Below are 20,187 nucleotides of genomic sequence, written 5' to 3' on the forward strand. Positions count from 1 at the left end.
GACTACATACTTCAAGATTTGACTATTAATATTAAAAAAAAGTTATAGATCTGAAATGCAGTTATGACAGTTTGGTCCCCACAAACAGTTATATATGACAGTTTAGGTGCGGGTACTGTAGCGTGGGTACTCATATTAGCTTCCTAAAAGCTATGGAGGGATATGAGAATTCGTAACCTCTGCATTAACTAAAAAAAAAATATTCGAGTTAATGTATCAGAATCGTCTGATTCGCTTTATAATCTGTACGGATTAAAACTACACTAATATTAGAGGATCCTGAATTATATATAGACTGTAGTCTAGTCGGATTAGTCAGTTTAAAATCAAATGGTTGAGATGTGTTAACTCAAAAGATGTCCTTTTGAGTTAATGCAGATGATTCGGATTCGGGAAATGAAAGGATAGTTTTTTGGATGAGAGTTGGGATGTAAATATGGGAAATTTTTTATGTATAAAAATTATTAAATTCATATGTACATAAATAAAATAAGTGTCATGTTTTCAACAAATATAGAAATATCTAACTCAATGAGTCCGATTCAAATATATGAATTGGACTCAATGGTCTAGATCCATCAACATATATATCATTTTTTTGAATGGTTAAAAAGGAGAAATACAAGTGCCATATTTCATCAGTTCCTAATTGGATCAACCTCAATGATGTAGATCTAAATAATTTTTCACCCTACTCGTGTTGTACCCATTGACACCTCTCATTGTACTAGCAATTAATTCATAACATGTACTGCCTTAAGTAATCTAAAAATTAATTCAACCTAATTAAAATTAACCATTACGATTGATTTAGTTTCTAAATCAGACTTAGGTCTACATTTTTCTTACAATTTGCCAATGCTTAGTTATATATAATATCTTATATAAAGTAAGCTAAAGTACAACAAAGAAAATGGAGAGAAACCCCCCCAAAAAAAAATAAAAAATTAAGCGTTTCTGTTTAAGAAAAAAAGATTCCAGAGAGAAAATGAAATGAAATGGAAAGTGTGTCCGAGGAAGGAAAGAAAAAGAAGAGAGAGATTGTAAAAACATTAAATAGCCACTGACAGACAGGGTCACAAAAGGACTAAATCTTAGGCCACTTGGAGAGATGTTTAACTTTCTCTAAATTCAGAGTAAGGTCTATTTTTTTATTTTTATTTTTTCTGAAGATTGACGGATAGCCACCAATAATATATTTATAAAAAAATTTATTTACAAAGAATTCAGATTCAGACTCAATTTGAGAATGATGCAGCTAATAATAAAGATGGAACCCACTTGAAGATGTTTTCAAAATACGTATTTCAGAATTGCACAACTCGGTACAAAAATACGTATTTCAAAACAGTATTTTTCAGTTAACTTTTAATAAAATTAGTATAAGAATTGAGTATAAATGACAAAATTACAAATTAATGAAGTTTGGAATGATATTTTTACAATTTTAAAGTTTAAAATGACATTTTGACAATTTGAAGGTTTTGGAGTGGCATTTTGACAATTTTTCCTATTTTTTATGTTGCAAGTAATCCAATGTTGCATGTAATATGTTATATAAGTAGAATGTTTTATGAGATGAAAAAGTAGTTGAATGAAATATATTTTTTTATACAAGTAGAATGTTCTATGAGATGAAAGAGTACTTAGCATAATATTTATTTCTAATTCCAATCAATCATTTCAAAATCGGTTACTAGCCAAGTTGAAATTTGAGACTGAGATTGCGTCAGCCGTCAAGTAGTATCAGAACAAGTACTTATCTTATTGTTTAATATCTCACTAAATTAAACAAAGTATATACATACAAAGTAGAATTTGAAACGAGTTTGTCTCACAATTCATCTGTTGTCCATACCCCATTCCATACACTCTTCCATGTGTAACATGAAAAGAGGAAAAGAGGAAAAGAGAAAAAAGTAGAAAAGTGAAACATAGTCCTAATAATATAGAATATTCATATCTTTTCCTCAAAGGGATCCAATACCCTTTTTTTTATTAGAAAGTAATTAAGAAGTATAATTTGAAAATGACTAAGTTTCTGAACCAGATACTATATATCTCTGGAAGGAAAGGATTTAAGATGAACTAGAGTGAAAGTAGAAATTCTAATCAATCAATGACTCGTAAAGGAGATTGATTTGACTAACAACTATATAGAAAATGACAAAGATGAATTTTCACAACCTCACCTTATAAAATATTCTACTTGAAAAATAAAATAATCTTTTGTGAATTTTTTTTTTTTGCAGTCAGCCCAATTATGTTTCTAACTTGGATATTCTTTTAAAATCATTTAAATTGATGTGCAATCATTGTCTAAATGTCTTGTCAAGGGCTTAACTTAAGGTTCTAGGTTATTAATCAAATATTTTATCTTATATATTGGACCAGGCTGTGAAAAGAGAAAACCCCAATTAATGAGTCAAAGAGATAACAAGAACCAGGCATTCATTCAAATGGGGCAGTAGCAATCATCTATAAATGTTAAATTATTATAGATGTGAGACATCTCTTTGTGTGGAAAAAGATTGGACTTTTCTTTGTGCATTTACTTATTCAAAACACCAAACCCAGGTCAGACTCTTACTGAAAACCAAACCTTAGTTTCTGGTAACAATGAATTCGGCTTTCTCAGTTCTAAAAGCTTTCTGGGGATTTGGTATGTAGATTATCCTGATATTGTGTTGTGGGTTACCAATAGAGAGGCAATCCTATTCGAGATTTCCTATGTCTGAACTGAATATTTCTTCTACTGGCAATTTAGTACTGATCCAATCTGAGGAACTGATCTGGTCAACAAATCTGACAAGATTGTTTGGAACAACCTCTACCATAGCAGTTCTGCTTGATACTGGTAATCTTGTACTAAAAGACAAGAATGACCATTCTATTCTATTATAGTATGGCAGTGCAAAACAAGTTTTACCTTAAACCAAAAGGGTATAATTGGGGACCAACTACTAGTATATTCATATGGAGAAACAAAAAGCATCACAAGAAATTCCTTTCACAAGCTTGGAGGAGGCCTTGGTACTGTTTTCAGGGGATCATTACCAAATTCAACTGTTGTGGCTGTTAAAAGAATGAAAAATGCTTGCTTTGAGGAGAGGCAGTTCAGAACAGAGGTGCAAACGATCGGAATAATCCAGCACATAAATCTTGTCAAACTTGTAGGATTTTGCTCCGAAGGCACTAGACGCTTGTTGGCGTAAGAGTACATGCCAAATGGTTCATTAGATTCTCATCTCTTTTCAAAGCATTGTGATGGTTTATACTGGAACACCCGTTACAAAATAATGGTTGGAATTGCCAGAGGTTTATCTTATTTGCATGAGGAATGTAGAGATTGCATTATTCATTGTGACATCAAGCCTGAGAATATACTCCTCGATGCCAATTTTTGTCTTAAAATTGCCGATTTTGGTATGGCAAAACAACTGGGCAGAGATTTTAGCAGAGCATTAACAGCAATGAGAGGAACAATTGGCTACCTTGGACCCGAATGGATCTCTGGGCAACCGATTACAAAAAAAGCCGATGTTTATAGTTTCGGCATGATGCTTTTCGAAATCATATCGGGGAAGAGAAATACAAAGAAATTCAAAAATCCGAAATGCACTTACTTCCCTTTGTATGAATTCCATGTACTCTGTACTAGGTAAAGGTCTACACCAGAAGTAGGTACCAGTAAATTTTTATTATACTGTTAAGATTGTTTCCCATATTTCTTTGGTTGTAGTTTCTTATTTCTAGTTTATGTATAGCTGCATTAAGTTATGCACTGTTGCTACTTAATTAAGAACCTCGTTATTTTTACTTAATTATTACTATTTACTGCATGTGTTAATGTTAATTTTTTTCTAAATTAAATTGAATTTTTGGTTTGCACTTGCTTGGCAGTATACATTGTTCCTCTTCGTAGAGATACAAACAAAGTTATTGTTGACACACCATGTATCAATTTTTTTTTTGGGTGTTATTTTTTGCTACAACTTTATTTCTAATATCTTAATCATGTCATTTTCAACACAAAAGAAAAATAGATAAACAAGTGGGGTTTGTGGTTTTTCACAACCAGTTTGGTTTTCCACAATTCTAGTGTTTGTTTTTTTTTTTTTTTGTTCTCTTGTTATTGTGTTGTGAATGATATCATCTAGCTTAGCTATTTATATATATATATCATCTAGCCTAGCTTCATTTTATTTTTATTCCATGGCTCACCGTAGTCCATCCCATATATATATATATATATAAGAAAAATGAAAAAACAAGCACTCTCAGCTAATATTCAGCTTTTGAAACTTCAATTGACCCCCCCCCCATCACAATCACAAGATTTGTGAATTAAATCCGAATAATTTGTTTTTTTGGTGATGCCGAACTGAACGTCGAATTATTCGGTTGACCGAATTTTGACCAAATTAAACACGAATAATTCACGAATTTTACGATTTATTCGTGAATTTTCTGAATTATTCACAATTTTTTCCTGAATTTTTCCCATAACATTTTTTTTGCTCTCTTGCAGAACTAAGATTTCTGATCCGAATAATTCCAAATCACAAATTTTTAACCTCGCCAAATTGAACCCAAATAATTCATTTGTCATTGTGCCCCCCATCACACATCAAGACAACACAACAAACCTCAATTCATAGAATTGATTTATTTCACAACAACTCTTTTTTTTTTTTTTCAATTAAACATGCTAAATATTAAAAAATAGATAAAATGAAAATTAATCCACTGACAGGATGTGTACCAAAACCCGAAATTCAAATTCCTTGTTACAAAAGTAGTTCATACTGTTTCTCAGCCTAGTTACAAGATAAATACGTTACCAGATCGATGCCAATTACATATGAAAAAGAAAAACACTAACCAGTGTTGATTGTCGACACAAGCAGCTTAAATACAAATATTTATTTATTCTAGCAACATCAAGCCATCCATCCAGTCACTAATTAATCAACTAATTAATTGTAATTACTAATGGCATACACATACACCATGACAAAACTAGATTTGAAATTTATAAATATTACTTCAAATCTGTTTGGTGATCAAGTTTGGTTGTGTGTCGCAAAGCCAATCGTAACCATCAAGGCCATCGAGGTTTGGCAACAGGGAGTTGTGTACTTGCTCTGCCGCAGACAATCCTGGGTAGCAATTCTCTTCCCCTTGGCAATTGGCATTGGCATTGTTGTTGTTATTGAGAGTATGATGTGATGTCATCATTTGAGGGGATCCGATGTGGCCTTGAAGTAACCGGTCTAGGCCGCATGTCAGTGCACCTCTTGCCACCATGTCTTCGGCCATCTTCACCTGTGACAGGTTTTAGACATTTAGATCTTGATCAGGTTTTGGAAATGTATAATAAATCTGTTTGATAAGAAACAAAAGAATTGGATTTTACCTTGACCCGTAGAGTTTCGACATCAGATTTAAGGACTCTGTTATCGGTTACAGCAGTTGAGAATGTATGGTTGGCATCAGTTAACTGCTTGAACAGAGATGAATTTTCTCCCCTTAATTGATCCACCTAATTAAATATGAGAATGTGAAATTCTTAGATAGTACCTACACTTTAGAAAATTTAAGGCAATTCAGTTGATTTAGGATTTTAAAGAAAAAGGTAAGTACCTGTTGTTCAAGATCGGCCAAATGAGCTTGCTTTCGTTTCCGTGATCTTCTTGCTGACTCTCGGTTCGACACCATCCTACCAAATTCAAAACTTTTGTTTAATAAATTGCAAATATGACAACTGGTAAGTTCATAGTAAAGATAAAAGTTATTAGGTGAAACCTCCTCATGCGCTTGATATCTGTAGTGCGGTTTCCGTTTTGGTCGAATGTTGCTTCCTCTTCTATTGATTCTCCATCGGATTGATCAGAGTCACTAGTCACGCCTGGTGCTTGATTTTCTTTCCCACCTGATTTGTTAAACGAGTTCGGGCTGTCCGCTATACAAGTTTATATTTTGTTTGTTAAAATTTCAGAATCATTGATTGTTATCTACAGGTTCTTTTCGATTATGCACAACAAGTACTAACCACACTTCTATCATTTATCTTATATATATATAAATATACTCCATGTTTATTAAAAGTTTACAGTGTTTTTAAAATAAATATTAAGGAAAACAGAAAATCAGTATTGTTATCAAGGCTTTCAAAAAGAAAAAGAATTTCCCACAATGTATCCTACGGTACAACTAAATATGTAATCTCATTCCGTATAATTTCATAACAACTGAACATGTACTTATAAAATATCAAACATTAGTCCTAAGGTGCCCAAAAAAGAGGAAGAATTTTTCATATATAATTTCAACCATTTCAGAATATATTATATTTTTGGCCCCCTTTTAAACAAAATTTTGTTCAATTTAAATACATATTGATTTCTTTTTCTCTAATACTTCGATGCTAGCCTTTGGCATTTTTTTTTGAATTTCTTGAAATGCATCATGATCATGTATCTTTCTCACAATCCTCATCAATCATTGACAAAAATATATCAATTGAAAATTTTGAAAAGGAGATAATGGAAAGGAACAAAACAAAAGCAATCAAAACATAAATAGAGGTAATGGAATTTAATTTTAAACGTGAATAAGTTAATTTTTTCTTTTCTTTCATTTTTGGTGTTGCCTTATAGAAATACTATTTATTTATTCACTAATTGCTTTGCATGAGTCCATTATATAAATGTATAACATCGAAGGATCAGTATTAGGATCCAAATCTTAAGCTTTGAGATTCAAAAGCTTGATCCAAGCTGCTCAATTTGATTCACATATCAAACTTTTTTATAAAACCCAATTTTATATACCATTTTTTTAATTAAAAATAGGAAAAAAAAACTATTTCCTTTAGACGATCTAGGTTTTAAAATTAATATTTTTCAATGTCTCCATATAAAATTTGGTTTTCTATAAGACTTTAGTATGTAGATTAGTTTGAGAGGCTTGGATCAACGTTTTGATCATCAAATTAAACTCGGTTTTAGACCCGTTATATATATCTACCGATCATAGCATATATAGTACCAGGTAGAGACTAACTCAATATCATTAGTCTCTTCAATAAATGCAAAGAGAAGAAGCAAAACAAAGCTATATTACTATATATATTATATGTAAACATACCACAAATGGATGACTGTGATTCCATGGTTGTTGAAATGGTACGATGACATATCAGGTTCGGGTTTGATGACCAAATTTGCCCGCCTCCACTTCCAATCATGATATCCTACAACGACCAATTACACAAGAGATAACACATTAACATTCACAATTTCAATTCAACCAACATACATGGCTTCAATTTATATGCACTTGCATGATTCTACGAAGATTTTAACAGATCAATTTTGGCTTCATGCAACGCACGCACGCACGAATCATATGCGTTGTTTTGATTCTATAGTCCATACGCTGAACGAAGTCAAAACTGCTCTGTTCAAATCTTCACCCCATCATTTTTTAAAGAGCACATGGAAGTATGGAACAGAACAGTACAATAATCTTCACCCCATCATTTTTTAAAGTATGCAAAGAACTGTAAAACTATGATGCTCTACAATTTTGGGACCCACAGTACAATAATACAGCACAGTTCGCATCAACCCATACTGCCACAGAGGTTTCAGTTTAAAAAAAAATTATAATAACGACAAAATTTAAAAAAGGTTTCGCACCGAAACATGAACCTAAATAACTTTTTAAAATTATTGAACTTCATGCTGTGCACTAACAATATAGTCAAGCGACTTGCATATAACTCGTGCGCTGCATGAAGCAAAAACCACCCTGTCAATATATTTACCACCTAAACATGTATTTAAAAATCAGAAATTGCACCGGTAAGTAATCGATAAAGAAACAAACTGGGTAAAGATATTGACAGAGTAGTTTTTACTTCATGCAGCGCATAAATAAATGACTTGCAGATAACTGATGTGCTGCATGAAGCAAAAACTAGCCTGTCAATATATTTACCAAAGAAACTCACCCCGTTGAAAGCTCCCCACATATCGTCAAACGATTCAGGCTTGCTCTCAGTCGCTGGCGTCGATGGTGCGATCAGCAGTTCATCTAGATCCACCGCCGCCGAAGAACGGCCTCCGTTGGTGGTGGTGGTGGTGGTGGTGGTTGCTGCCGTGTCGAAGAACGGATCGAAATTGTTGTCGGACTGACACTTCTTCATCGCTAAGCAAGCAATCTCTCAATCGGTAGTAGTTTATTTTGTGATGAATTTGGAGTGGGGCGTAGGTGTATCGTACTTTTCTTTCTTCTTCATTTCTTTAATGAGATGAGATCAAAAAGTGAGAAAAGGAACGAAGAAAGAGATCTCACCTCATGGAAAAACGATTTGTTGTCAATAATTTGCCACTAGAATTGGGTTTATCTACGGAAATGCCACTCTAGTACGGACGTAGCAATGTAGCATACCTTTTCTTTTGATAGTACTCGTTAATTTTCAATTTTTCAATAAATGATTATGTTTAATATAATTTCTTATTAATAAAGTGACATGTGAGACAATTTGAGTTAACAAGTAGTTTTAGGGCTTGTTCGGATTTTACTGTTCACATGGTGAATTTTGTTTCCCACGTAAACAGTAATAATCAGTTTAAAAATTTTACAATTTCATTTCCTTTCGTCCGTCGAACAGAGCCTTAAATTTTAAATAAGTTTTTTTTTATTATATATGTCAATTATGCAAGGAATAATTCAAGTTTTGCTCGATATGCTCTTTACTTGAGAGTTTGCTCCAGTGGTGATTTATTAAGACTATGCTCCACAATTTAAAGGTGAAATGATATTAATAGAAAGAGAAGGGAAGGAGATGTCAATCATTTCCCCTCCCTTCGCGTACCCCATTATGAAGCTGAGTCTAAATGAAATGATGGAGTAACCGGTCCTGACTGAAGATATTTACGTTCTCTTGAAGTAGAAATTTTGAGGGAGTGGAGAAAAACAGGAGGGAGAGAGGATGAACTGTCTTTAGAAATTTTGTAATTTTATTTACCATCAAATCGAAGTGTAGAGGAGGTGAACTCGCTCTGAGTTTCCTTCCTTTTCTTCGTTTCTCTGTTTGTGGAGCACACCCTTATTAGCAGATGCAAAGATAAGAGCTTATACAATAAAAATAAATATAACAACAAAATTATGTAATTTTTATCTTGTCTAAATATATGAGGCTAGTCTTAAAAATAAAATAAAACAGAGGTTATTACTTAGTGCATATTAGTTAGTAAATAGTGGATAAAGCTATTATGTTTCCATCAAGTGCATTTTTCTAAGATATATAATAATATATAACTTACTTTATTGTATATTTATCCACACATAAAATAAGAAAATCATTTGATAAAAATATCAAAGTAGCAACACATAAAAAATATTTTAATTTGAAAAGTGTTCGAAATGGGTAATTTTTTTTTATGGTAAACTGGAAATCTAATGAAAACAAGAGTGAGTCTATGGTACTATACATATTACGATTTGGTCCGTAATACGGATCAATATTTTTGTTTCTAGAATCTTATTGGACGATCCGAACCGTTCAACATAATTTTCATAAAAATATGCACTTGCAAACCAAATTTTATATTTTTTAGAATTTTTTTACTATTTTTTAAGATACGTAGAAAATCACTGTTTTTGGATGGTCCAGAATTTTCAGATTAAGTGATTTTCTATGTTAAAAAATAGTAAAGAAATTATAAAAATATATTGAATGGTTCGGATCGACCGTTAAGATTTTAAAAATAAAAATATTAATTGTATTACAAACTAACCCGTGATATGTATATCACCATATACTCCTTCTTAAAACAATTAGGCCTTGTTCGACAGTAATCTCAAAAGTACCGTTTACGTGGGAAAAAAAAAATTCACTCAGACTGAATTTTTTTTTTCCCCACATAAACAGTAAAATCTAGTTCAAAATTTTCAATTCTTATATCCATTTATATTCTCTACCGAGCTGCCGAATAAGCCCTTAAAGTTAAAAAAAAAAAAAATATATCAAGAATATGCTCCGCAGGAAGCTGCCTGACGGAACACCAAAAGGGTGAAGTTGAAATAAATGAAAACGGCAAAGGGTATTTTAGACAATTTAAAAGTAGATTAATGGATGCCAATATGGATTCGCACCGGCCACGAGGAAAAAGGTTACTGTCATATGATCTCCACGTTTGAAACCTTACTCATTTCCACCTCACCTTACTTCTAAATCCGCTGTTCCCTCCCATACACCGGATCTCCTCAACCCTGCCATGTGTTGTTTCTGTGTTCACTTCATAGCATCTCCAAAGATTGTATTGGAATCCCTTTGCTGTTTGCTGTTTGGAACAAAAGAGCTTTAAGAAATGACGCATTTCTGTCTTGTCTTCTTTCTTTCTTTCATGGTTCTTTTGGATCTCTTTATGGGTCCACTAGAAGAATTCAGATAGTGTAGTATGAAATCTGAGTCGTTCGTTTTAATCTGGCACGAATCTCAAATTAGTTTCCCTGTATTTATATTTAAATGGGGGTGTTCATCATTGAATTCGTATCCTCTGCATTTACTCAAAAGGGCATCTTTTTGAGTTAAAGCATCTAGACCATTCAATTCGTTTTAAAATTCGTGTTGACTAGATCGGTATTAATGTTAAAGAGCTCATGTTTTAAAATCATATGATCAAAATAATTACTTTTAAAATCAGACGACCGAAATACATTAACTCAAAATATTATCTTTAATGCAGATGATAGATGCTCTTCATCATTTCAGTTAAAATCAAAACAAAATAGATAAACTAAAATTTTATTCGATTTTTAAACATACAACTGAACCGATCGGAATAAACTTGTTAAGCGAACTAAATTTTGTTTGCTAGATTGAATCATAATAAAAGATTATTTTTTTAAGATGAATTAATTTTTTTTTAGTTTGGTCTAACTAGTTTTAAATCAAACCTAACAATATAAATTATATCGTATTTTCTTTAATATTTGGTTAGAACTGGTACGAGTTAAAAAAATTTGGCCAGTTCGATTTAATCAGTTTTGAAATTTCTAAATTGAACCGAACTATTAGACCAGACCATATCAATAACGCTAAATTGAACGTAAAAGTCCAGGATTTTTAAATTCATATTTTTTATTAAAGATGTGAAAATGATATACAATTATTGTATTTGGTCTGGTTAATAAGTAAAAAATAAATCTTTCACCAAAAAATTACTTTATATTTCTTAATTAGAAATCTTCAGAACCTTCATTTGAGAAAAATGAGAAAAATAGATTGAAAAATCCTTCTTTAGGATTTTAGCAAATCCAAAATCATTTTCTCTACTTTTATTTGAAAATGAGAATACAACAATTTCTACTTTCATACAATATCTTAGTATAGTATATAGGGATATTAATTATTACACATATTGGGCCGCTATAAATCAAGCATTAGTACCTACCCATACTTCCACTTCATGGTTTTAAGAACTTGATCCAAAATAGCCCATATTAAATATATATACTCACACAATTTAACTTAGCCCAGGCCCAACTGTAAATGTTACACTAATAATTAATTACATGCTAGCTGAGCTTCCAAGTTTTTGGATGGTAATCATCCTTTTTAAGATCAAAATATATAAAAAGCTACTTTACATATATATATATATAGATATACTAGTATCATATCCGTGCGTTGCAACGGAGATATATTATAAAAAACAAATATATTAATAAAAATAATAATTATCTAAAAATTAAAACACATGTTAATAGAAAATTTATATGATTATGTATTTTTAATTAACTTTAATCGTGATATCTGATAACAATTTGATGATGTGATGATTCTTTATTTTTAAGTACCAATGATATCAAATAATAGCTCGATTCGAATCTAATATCAAATATCATTCAACAATTCAATATCAACATATAATATGATATAAAAAAAACATAAATAAAAAGTGTTATTGTGTGTATGTATAGGACACACACACACACACACACACACACACACATAATATAAGAAAAATATATATTTACACACACGTTCCAATTTATATTCTTCTTTGTTTCCAATTTAGAACACACACACACACATTGATATATTCTATATCGGAAATATATTCTAAATTGCCCACACCAATATGTATAGAAACAAAGAAAGAAAAATAAGAAAATAAAAAAAAATGATTTCCATTGTGATATGTATAGAAACGAAGAAGGAAACAATAAATAAGAAAATAGAATTAGACTTCTATACATACCAACAAACACCAGAAAAATAATTGCGGCGTAGCCGCAACAACGACGCACCTAGTTATTTATTCACTTTATGATTTCTTCACTTGTTTCACATGTTTGTTTGTACGAATATTTTATTTTGGGTTGAAATTGACACCTCAGGGCAGATCTCCTGTTCTCTTAACTTTCATTTAATAAACTACAAAAAATAAGGAAAACTAGTATTGTGAAGTCGAAAATTAAATAATCAAACAATTTAATATTTGAATAAAATATCGTCTATGTAATCGAGAACGGTTCGTCTTTTATAATACATATAAATATATATTTCAATTCTGGATTTTTTTAGAAAAATCACAAATATTGAGAATAATTTGAATATAACTAAGAAATAATTAGTAAATTATGAAAATAATTTAGAAATTTTGAAGAAATTTTAAGTATACATTTAGTTTGTCCATTTATGCAAGAATTGCTGAAAATAAATAACTCGCGAATCATGTTATCATGCTAATAAGAACAAAATATAATCTTATAATTCATAGCTATTTTTCATCAAAAGTCCAAAACAAAAATAAAAATAAAAATGTACTAATGTTTGTGAAATATTTTAATAGGATTTGGTTTCCGTCAATATATTATTCTAGAAGCTGACTAATTATTATTTTTTTCCTTTATTTTTGCTCTTGACCAGTTTAGTTTTTGTATCTTATTTTATTGATCAATTTATATAGTATCCGACGCAATATTTTAGTATGATTAAGATTAAGAAAAGTTAAATCATCCAGCACATCAATTTTGAAACACGTCGCATTTTATATGAAGGGTTGCATTAGAATTTCTTAAAAAGCTTATTGTGTGTTTGTATAATAACTTCTTTAGTTTTTTCTCTCTCTTATCTTTGGAATTAACCCTGATCTTTTTTTCTTTTTACTTTTTACTTTTAAAATTTCTTAAAAAATGAATTTCAGTAAACATATCATAGCACGGTTTTAGTTTTCTATTTGCTCTCGCCATGTGAAATGAATTTTAATTTATATTTTATTGGTTTAAAAAGAAAAAAACAGAAAAAGGAAAAAAAAAAACAGCAAAAAAAATGGTCCGGACAGGACAGGACCGGACCCGTACCCGCCTAAACTAACCTGCAGACCCAAACCGAGCAACCTGCGGACCCGGACCATGCAACCTGCGGACCCGCGCTACCCGGGGGTTGAGCCGGACCGGCCGAGTAAGAGTTTTTGAAAATAAACCCGTACTACCCTACCAGACCTACTCGCCTACTCGAGAAATCCGTGTCCGTGCCACCCCCGCCCGCCCGGATTTGAACCGTACCCGTCCGATCCAGCCCGTTTTCAATACACTAGCTCAACCCATTCCCAAGTTGCGTCGATAAGGATTATGCATAGTGTTTATGTTGTGTATTTTAGGTATCAGATAATGGGTCAATTTAATACACTTTTTCACTTTTAAATTTATAAAACCTTAGTACACAATAATAGGTCAGTTGCAAGCATACAACCTATCCTTGTAGTAGTTTAGGTATCGATCCAAAGACAACGGGAAATATTACTTTTTACTAAATTAATTAATTCTAAAACAGTGCAATAAAAGTAAATGGGGGGTTTGTTTGAAAATTTGTTTTGTGGGTTCAATACCCGATTGAGAGTCTAAAAGTAAACAAAGCAATTTAAACAAACAAATAAAAGGAGTTTTGTGATTTAATGAGATGGAAGTCTAGGGGCTTTTGGCATACAATCACTTGGTCAAATCAATACTTAGTTGGTTTCTAAATTCATGTTTGCAATTATGGGGTTTCTAAGCCTTAAATATCAAAAAGGGTCACTTTCGTGAATTAATGACGTGCCTAAATAATTCGAATTTCACGATTAAGTCCTTCACCCTAGCTATCTAGATCATAAGCACATGTTAGCCTAGTTTATCCCTAAATATCAATACTTCACGATGAAGTCCTTCATACCAATATTTGGTTCAATTCTAGGGGTCCCAATCAAATATGAGGCTTCACGATTAAGTTCTTCACCTCAATTTAACCTTTGTTTCTTGTGGTTCCGGACTAAGAAATAGATTTGGTCATTTCTAATCTTAATCCTAAGGTTATTCATGTATACAATTTGGTACCATCAATTCTTTGATCCTAGCACTTTAAGTTTGTTAGACCTAAACGGGACGCTAATTAACGAGCACACAAATCATACAAGCACATGAATTATAAAATCAACAAGAACAAACATGCAAACAAACAATCATCATAGAGAAAAATATCCAACTAAGGTAGATTTTAACACAAGTTCATGTTTTAAGCCTAAGCCCCTATAAAGGAAATCTAGCCTCTCATGGGTGCGTTAACATCCAAGAGAAATACAAGAGTAAACATGATTAAAACTAAGAAAAACAAGAAAGAGAATAGAAAACACCAATCTCTTCGCTCGCTGCCCCTTGTTACCTTTGCTCGCTCAAGAAAACCTTCAATCCTTCGCTCCAATCGCCTTCAATCACTTGGGGAAGATAGAAAAGATGTGGAAAGATGTGTAGAATAAAAGCTAAGATGAAAGATAATCTTTCCCTGGTGTCTCCCTGCCAATATATAGCTATTTTTGTGCCTTGGGAAACAATCCCCCGAAATCTGGAAGGAAATCTGAAGAGATATGATGAAATCAGGCCAGACTGGCATTCGTGCGGCCTCTTGTGCGTTCTTCACAAATTCTCTGCGGCCAGTACAAATTTCCTGCGGCCTGCATAAAATGGAGAATTGGCTGGAGATCATGCAGGATTTTGTGTGGTCCACACAAAATTCCTTAAGGTCGCACAAAGGCCCGCACAACTCTCTGTTTTGATAGGAGAAAACTTGATAAATTCCGAATTTTATTTTCGGCTTGAATTTATTTTGTGTGACCCGCACAGAATTCCTACAGGCCACACAAACACCCACATAATTGCTCATTTTGCTCGATTTCTGCAATTTAAATAAGGCAAAGACAGTAACTTGGTTCTTTGGTATATTCTATGTTAAACTAAGCTAAAATACAAGAGATTTGGTGAAGTTTTAGAGATAAAACCCTAATCGAAAGTATATATAATTGAGGCTTATCAGTTTATAATTATTTTGAGAAGAATTATATTTTTATAATTTTTTCTGAAAAAGTAGTAGGAACAGAATCATATGCCGATTTTTTTTCCTTATCATCCTAATTAATTAGAATTAAATGAATACCACCTATTAATTCCGAATTTATATTTCACCACGAACTCGGATCCCAATAGATGCGCGGACTCGGTATGCGTACTGAAATTAATTTTTTTACTAATCCGTCTGCATACTTAGAATGTGCACGGATTTTTTTTTTAGTTCTATTATGAATTGTTTGTAATTTTTTGACCAATTTTTTTTATTCTATTATATTTTGTTTTGTGATATTTAGAATTATATGTACACATAAAATTTGACGGTGAAATTGTAAAATTTTTTTTCAAACAATTGGCTCATGAAAAGTACATAGAATTAAATTGGCTTTGTCTCAAAAAAAAAAAAATCAACATTGCTTCTGGAGTTTGTATTGGCATTTGGCAATCATATTACGCAATATATATAAGAAATTTCTAGCTGTTTTGCACTGGCATTAATAAATTATTATAACAAAACTAGCTAGTAGCTCTTATATATATATATGAGGAGGGTTGAAAATTTCAAATGCACTCAAATTTTTGTGCACCCAAATGCACCTTATTCTTTTTCTTCATTTTTAAAGTCTGAATAGTCAATCTGAACCGTTAGATGCGATATATATATTAAGATGTGCTTGGAGACCAAATTTTACATTTTTTGGAATTGTTTTACTATTTATTAAGCCACTTTGAAAAATCGCTGATCTAATGGTCCAAAAAATGTAAAATCAGCGATTTTCAAAGTGGCTTAATAAATAGTAAAAAAAATTCCAAAAAAAATATAAAATTTGGTCTCCAAGAACATCTTAATATATATATATATATATATCGCATCTAACGGTTCGGATTGACTATTCGGACTTTAAAAATGGAGAAAAAAGATTTGAAAGATAGGATGCATTTGGGTGCATTTGAACCCTCCTCTATATATATATTTGAAGACAACGGAATCCAACGTACTTAACGTGTAGGTTAATACTTAATAATTAAGCAAACCATGGTAGGAGGTTTCTTAAGTATTTTTTAATTTAGATTCCTCATTCTATTCCAGAATAATTTTTTTTTTCAAATAATTCATGACAGAATTAAAAAAAAATAAAAAATCTATCCGCATACGTACTGGGTATGCAGACGAATTAGTAAAAAATTCAAAAAAAAAAAATTAAAAATCAATTTTGGTACGCATACTCAGTCCGCACACCGATTGAGATCCGTGCGAGGACTGAATCTGAGTTCGTGGTGGAATCTAAATTCAGAATTAATTGGTGGTATTCATTTAATTTTGATTTATTAGGATAGTAATGAAAAAAAACGGAAGCATATGTGAAATATACAGTTAAATGTGAGTAATCACCTGCCGTTATTTTACAGTTAAATGGTAGTCATCACCTGCCGTTATTCTCGCTATTCTCTAGTGCATCCAAACGCATAGTAGTCATAACCAATTTCCCAAGTTAAATATATAGTTACGTGGTGTTTAAATTAAATAATTGTAACGACGGTTCATTATGTATTTTTATTTGAAAAATATAATTACTATTATTAGAGGTGCTCATTGGGTCCGATTTATTTGGTTTTGAACCGAACTAAATTAGTTTGGACTAAATGGTTCGGTTTTTTCGGTTTAATGGTTCGGTTCGATTCGGAAGTTTTCAAAACCAAAAGAATCTAACCGATCAAACTTTTATATATTATGAATTTGGTCCGGACCGTCCCGGTTTATTTCTTAATCAATTGCTTTAAATACTTCGATTTATTTCTTAATACTCTGATTTATTTCTAATTAATATACTTTGGTTTATTATAAATCAATTGCTTTAAATAAAAAAAAATTAATATATTTCAGTTTGAACCGAATAAATTGAGCAAATTAAAATAAAACTTTAATTCGGTTCGATTCAGTTAGAATGCTAATTCGGTTCCGTTCAGTTTTAATGGAGAAGTACAAATCAACTTTTTGATTTTTATATTTTTGAAAACGAATTATAACTTTGCTTTGCCAGCCGATGGCAGCATCTAAGCGGAACAATACCAATTGTCATCCAAATTTCATTGAACCGATCAAACAAAATAAAAATAATTATTCAAATCTTTAAAGGCATGTTCGACATGAGAATTTTGTAGAAATGAAATTTTTTAATATAGGAATGAGAATTTCAATTTGTCAAAATCAAAGTTATTTAACTTACAGGGAATTTTAGAATATAGGTGTTCGACAAATGCATAAGAAATTTGATAGGATGTTGGTTTTTTTTTTTCTTTTATAAAAGATGTAAAACTACAATTAAACAAGCGTATTAATACTAATCATTGATTATGATCAATATAATTGTATATATTAGATTCTAAAAACAAAAGATGAAATTGCTAAGTTTATGTGGAATGATTATGTTAGACGTCAGAATAGAAACTTAATTTAAAATTAGCTTAATCTATTAAAATTAAATATTGTTAGTTAATTATGCTTGTTTAATAATTTCTTGTATTATTAATTGTGCTTGTTTAGGATATAAATATTTTTTAAATGAAAGATATAATACCAAAATGTAATTTGAATTATTGTTAGTCTTGTATTTCAACTTTCGTATCTGTGTATTTTAAACTATTTTAGCTTAATGACAATTTAAATACTTATTATTTTCTTCTTTTCATTAGTATTTTTTTTTATCGTTCAAATTAAATTTAAAAAAAGGAGCACTAGACCACACTATCCTTTTTTCCTTTTTATAGATTACTAGGCCTAGTAGTATGTGTCAAAAATTTATAAAAAATACGGCAAGGGAATGAAAAAATAGATGAAATTGTTAGGCATATATATGTGGGATGATTCTGTTAGACGTCAGAATAGAAACTTAATCTAAAATTAGCTTAATCTATTAAAATTAGGTGTTGCTAGTTTAATTATGCTTGTTTAATAATTTCTTGTGTTATTAAATTGTGCTTGTTTAATTAATTTAGTCTTTGTATTATTAAATTGTGTTTGTTTAATTAAGTGCTTGATTGCACAAGTTAATTTCATTTTAATTAATTAAACAAGTATTGATTAGTATAATTTTCTTTTAATTATTTTTAGTTTCTGTTTGATCAATTATTAAACAATTATCAGCTTGCTTACTGTTAAAATATATTTTATGTCTCTTGTATATTTTAAGTTTTAGCTTTTGGGGAAAAAAAAAAGACCTCCGATCAGGTAGTATATTTCCTACAAAAAATCAACATAAAGCATGGCAACAGAGTTCCTTTGGATATTAAAATAGAAAATCAAATCAGCCGCCGAACGGTGCATGGGAAAAATTCATATCAATTGTATTTTGCCTATGAGAACGAATTTTTTTTATAAACCATAAATAATGAAATTATTTTTACGGAACCAATATGATTACTTTTTTTTTAAAAAAAAACCATAAGGACCGGACGGTCTGTCTGGTCTCAAAATCAGTTTTTTCCCAGACCGGACGGACCGTTCGGTCTCACATTTTTTTTTTTTATAAAAGAAATTTTTTAAATTTTTAAATTTTTTGTATTAAAATATTAGAAATGTTGAATATATTTCTTTGAAAATAGATGAAATAAAATATAATTTGATTTATTAGAAAGACTGCAACAAATAACCCGGATCAATATTTTCAGATCATATTTTTCGCGGCTATAAGAAAAATTAATATATTTCTTTATGTGTTATTGGAAAAAAAATGCTTAGATTCTGAGTTATTGATTCCGGTTCAAAAGCCATTTCTAGGTAATTCAGAAAATATTGTGATCTTTCTAGTACATTTAATTTATGAAAAGTTGTATCTATTTTTGAAAAAAAAATAAAAACTTTAAGTTATTTAATGATTATTATTCAAAAAGAATTATCAAAATAGATACAACTTTTTATAAATTAAATGTCATAGAAAAATCACAATATTTTCTGGATTATCTAGAAGTGACTTTTGAACTGGATCAATAACTCAGAATCAAAGCATTTTTATTTTTTTTTCTAATAACACATAAAGAAATATATTAATTTTTCTTACAGCCGCAAAAAATCCGATCTGAAAAATATTGATCCGGATTATTTGTTGCAGTCTTTCTAATAAATTAAATTATATTGTATTTCATCTATTTTAAAAAATATATTCAGCATTTCTAATATTTTAATACAAAAAATAAAAAAATTTAAAATTTTTCTTTTATTTAAAAAAAAAAAAATGTGAAACCGAACAGTTCATCCGGTCTGGAAAAAAACTGATTTTGAGACTGGACGGACCGTCCAATCCTTAAGGTTTTTAAAAAAAAAAATAATCATATTAGTTCCGTAAAAATAATTTAATTATTTATGGTTTATAAAAAAAATTCTATGAGAACCCAAGGAAATTGGAGGCGCCGCCCTAAATATCCGACCTTTTCCTAGCCTACTCTCTCTCTCTCGTTCTAATCTATATATATGAACATAAGAACATTGATCTGAACAAAAAATTAGAATAAATTCAAAAGAAAAGAAAAATAAATAAGAAAGAAAGGGGAGAGAGAGATCCAGCTAAATGGGTGCAGAGAGGTGGGCAGGGATAGGTCCAGCCATAGCAAGCTTGTTCTTCTTATATCCCATGGTGAAGAACTATATTCCCCCGCAGCTCAGAGACTACGTGGCCGTCGTTTTCCAAAAGGTGCTCTTTTTCATCAGACCCTACACGGACATCACAATCCAAGAGTATCGCGGTGAGCGCATGAAGCGTGACGAGCTCTACACTGCTGCCCAGGCTT

General features: G+C 31.0%; 1 protein-coding gene and 2 pseudogenes across 1 annotated transcript; 2 read left to right on the forward strand and 1 right to left on the reverse strand.

Annotated features, from left to right (window-relative positions):
• Window positions 1-2,619: 2,619 nt before the first annotated feature.
• On the forward strand, window positions 2,620-3,665 carry LOC144556639 (G-type lectin S-receptor-like serine/threonine-protein kinase At2g19130 pseudogene; annotated as a pseudogene).
• A 1,097-nt stretch (window positions 3,666-4,762) lies between these two features.
• BZIP9 (basic leucine zipper 9) lies at window positions 4,763-8,384 on the reverse strand. The gene is made up of 6 exons (XM_078305274.1): window positions 8,021-8,384; window positions 7,153-7,258; window positions 5,809-5,965; window positions 5,647-5,722; window positions 5,420-5,545; window positions 4,763-5,328 (listed from the first exon to the last, which is right to left on the reverse strand). The coding sequence occupies exons 1-6, from the start codon at window positions 8,213-8,215 to the stop codon at window positions 5,050-5,052; spliced, it is 939 nt and encodes a 312-aa protein (XP_078161400.1). The 5' UTR covers window positions 8,216-8,384; the 3' UTR covers window positions 4,763-5,049.
• Window positions 8,385-19,967: 11,583 nt separating this feature from the next.
• Window positions 19,968-20,187, forward strand: part of LOC144556640 (AAA-ATPase At3g28580 pseudogene) — a 1,301-nt pseudogene continuing 1,081 nt past the window's right edge.

The sequence above is a fragment of the Carex rostrata genome, chromosome 7 (genome assembly GCF_964058835.1).
Source record: "Carex rostrata chromosome 7, lpCarRost1.2, whole genome shotgun sequence".
In the NCBI taxonomy this organism is placed as follows: Eukaryota; Viridiplantae; Streptophyta; class Magnoliopsida; order Poales; family Cyperaceae; genus Carex; species Carex rostrata.

Bases quoted from the DNA above. Each gene is read 5' to 3' on its own strand.
- BZIP9 (XM_078305274.1), bottom strand. From the start codon at position 8,215: ATGAAGAAGTGTCAGTCCGACAACAATTTCGATCCGTTCTTCGACACG. The intron at 5,723-5,808 runs GTTTCACCTAAT...TGAATTTGGTAG, and splicing joins GATATCAAGCGCATGAGGAG to GATGGTGTCGAACCGAGAGT. The intron at 5,546-5,646 runs GTACTTACCTTT...ATATTTAATTAG, and splicing joins TGGCCGATCTTGAACAACAG to GTGGATCAATTAAGGGGAGA.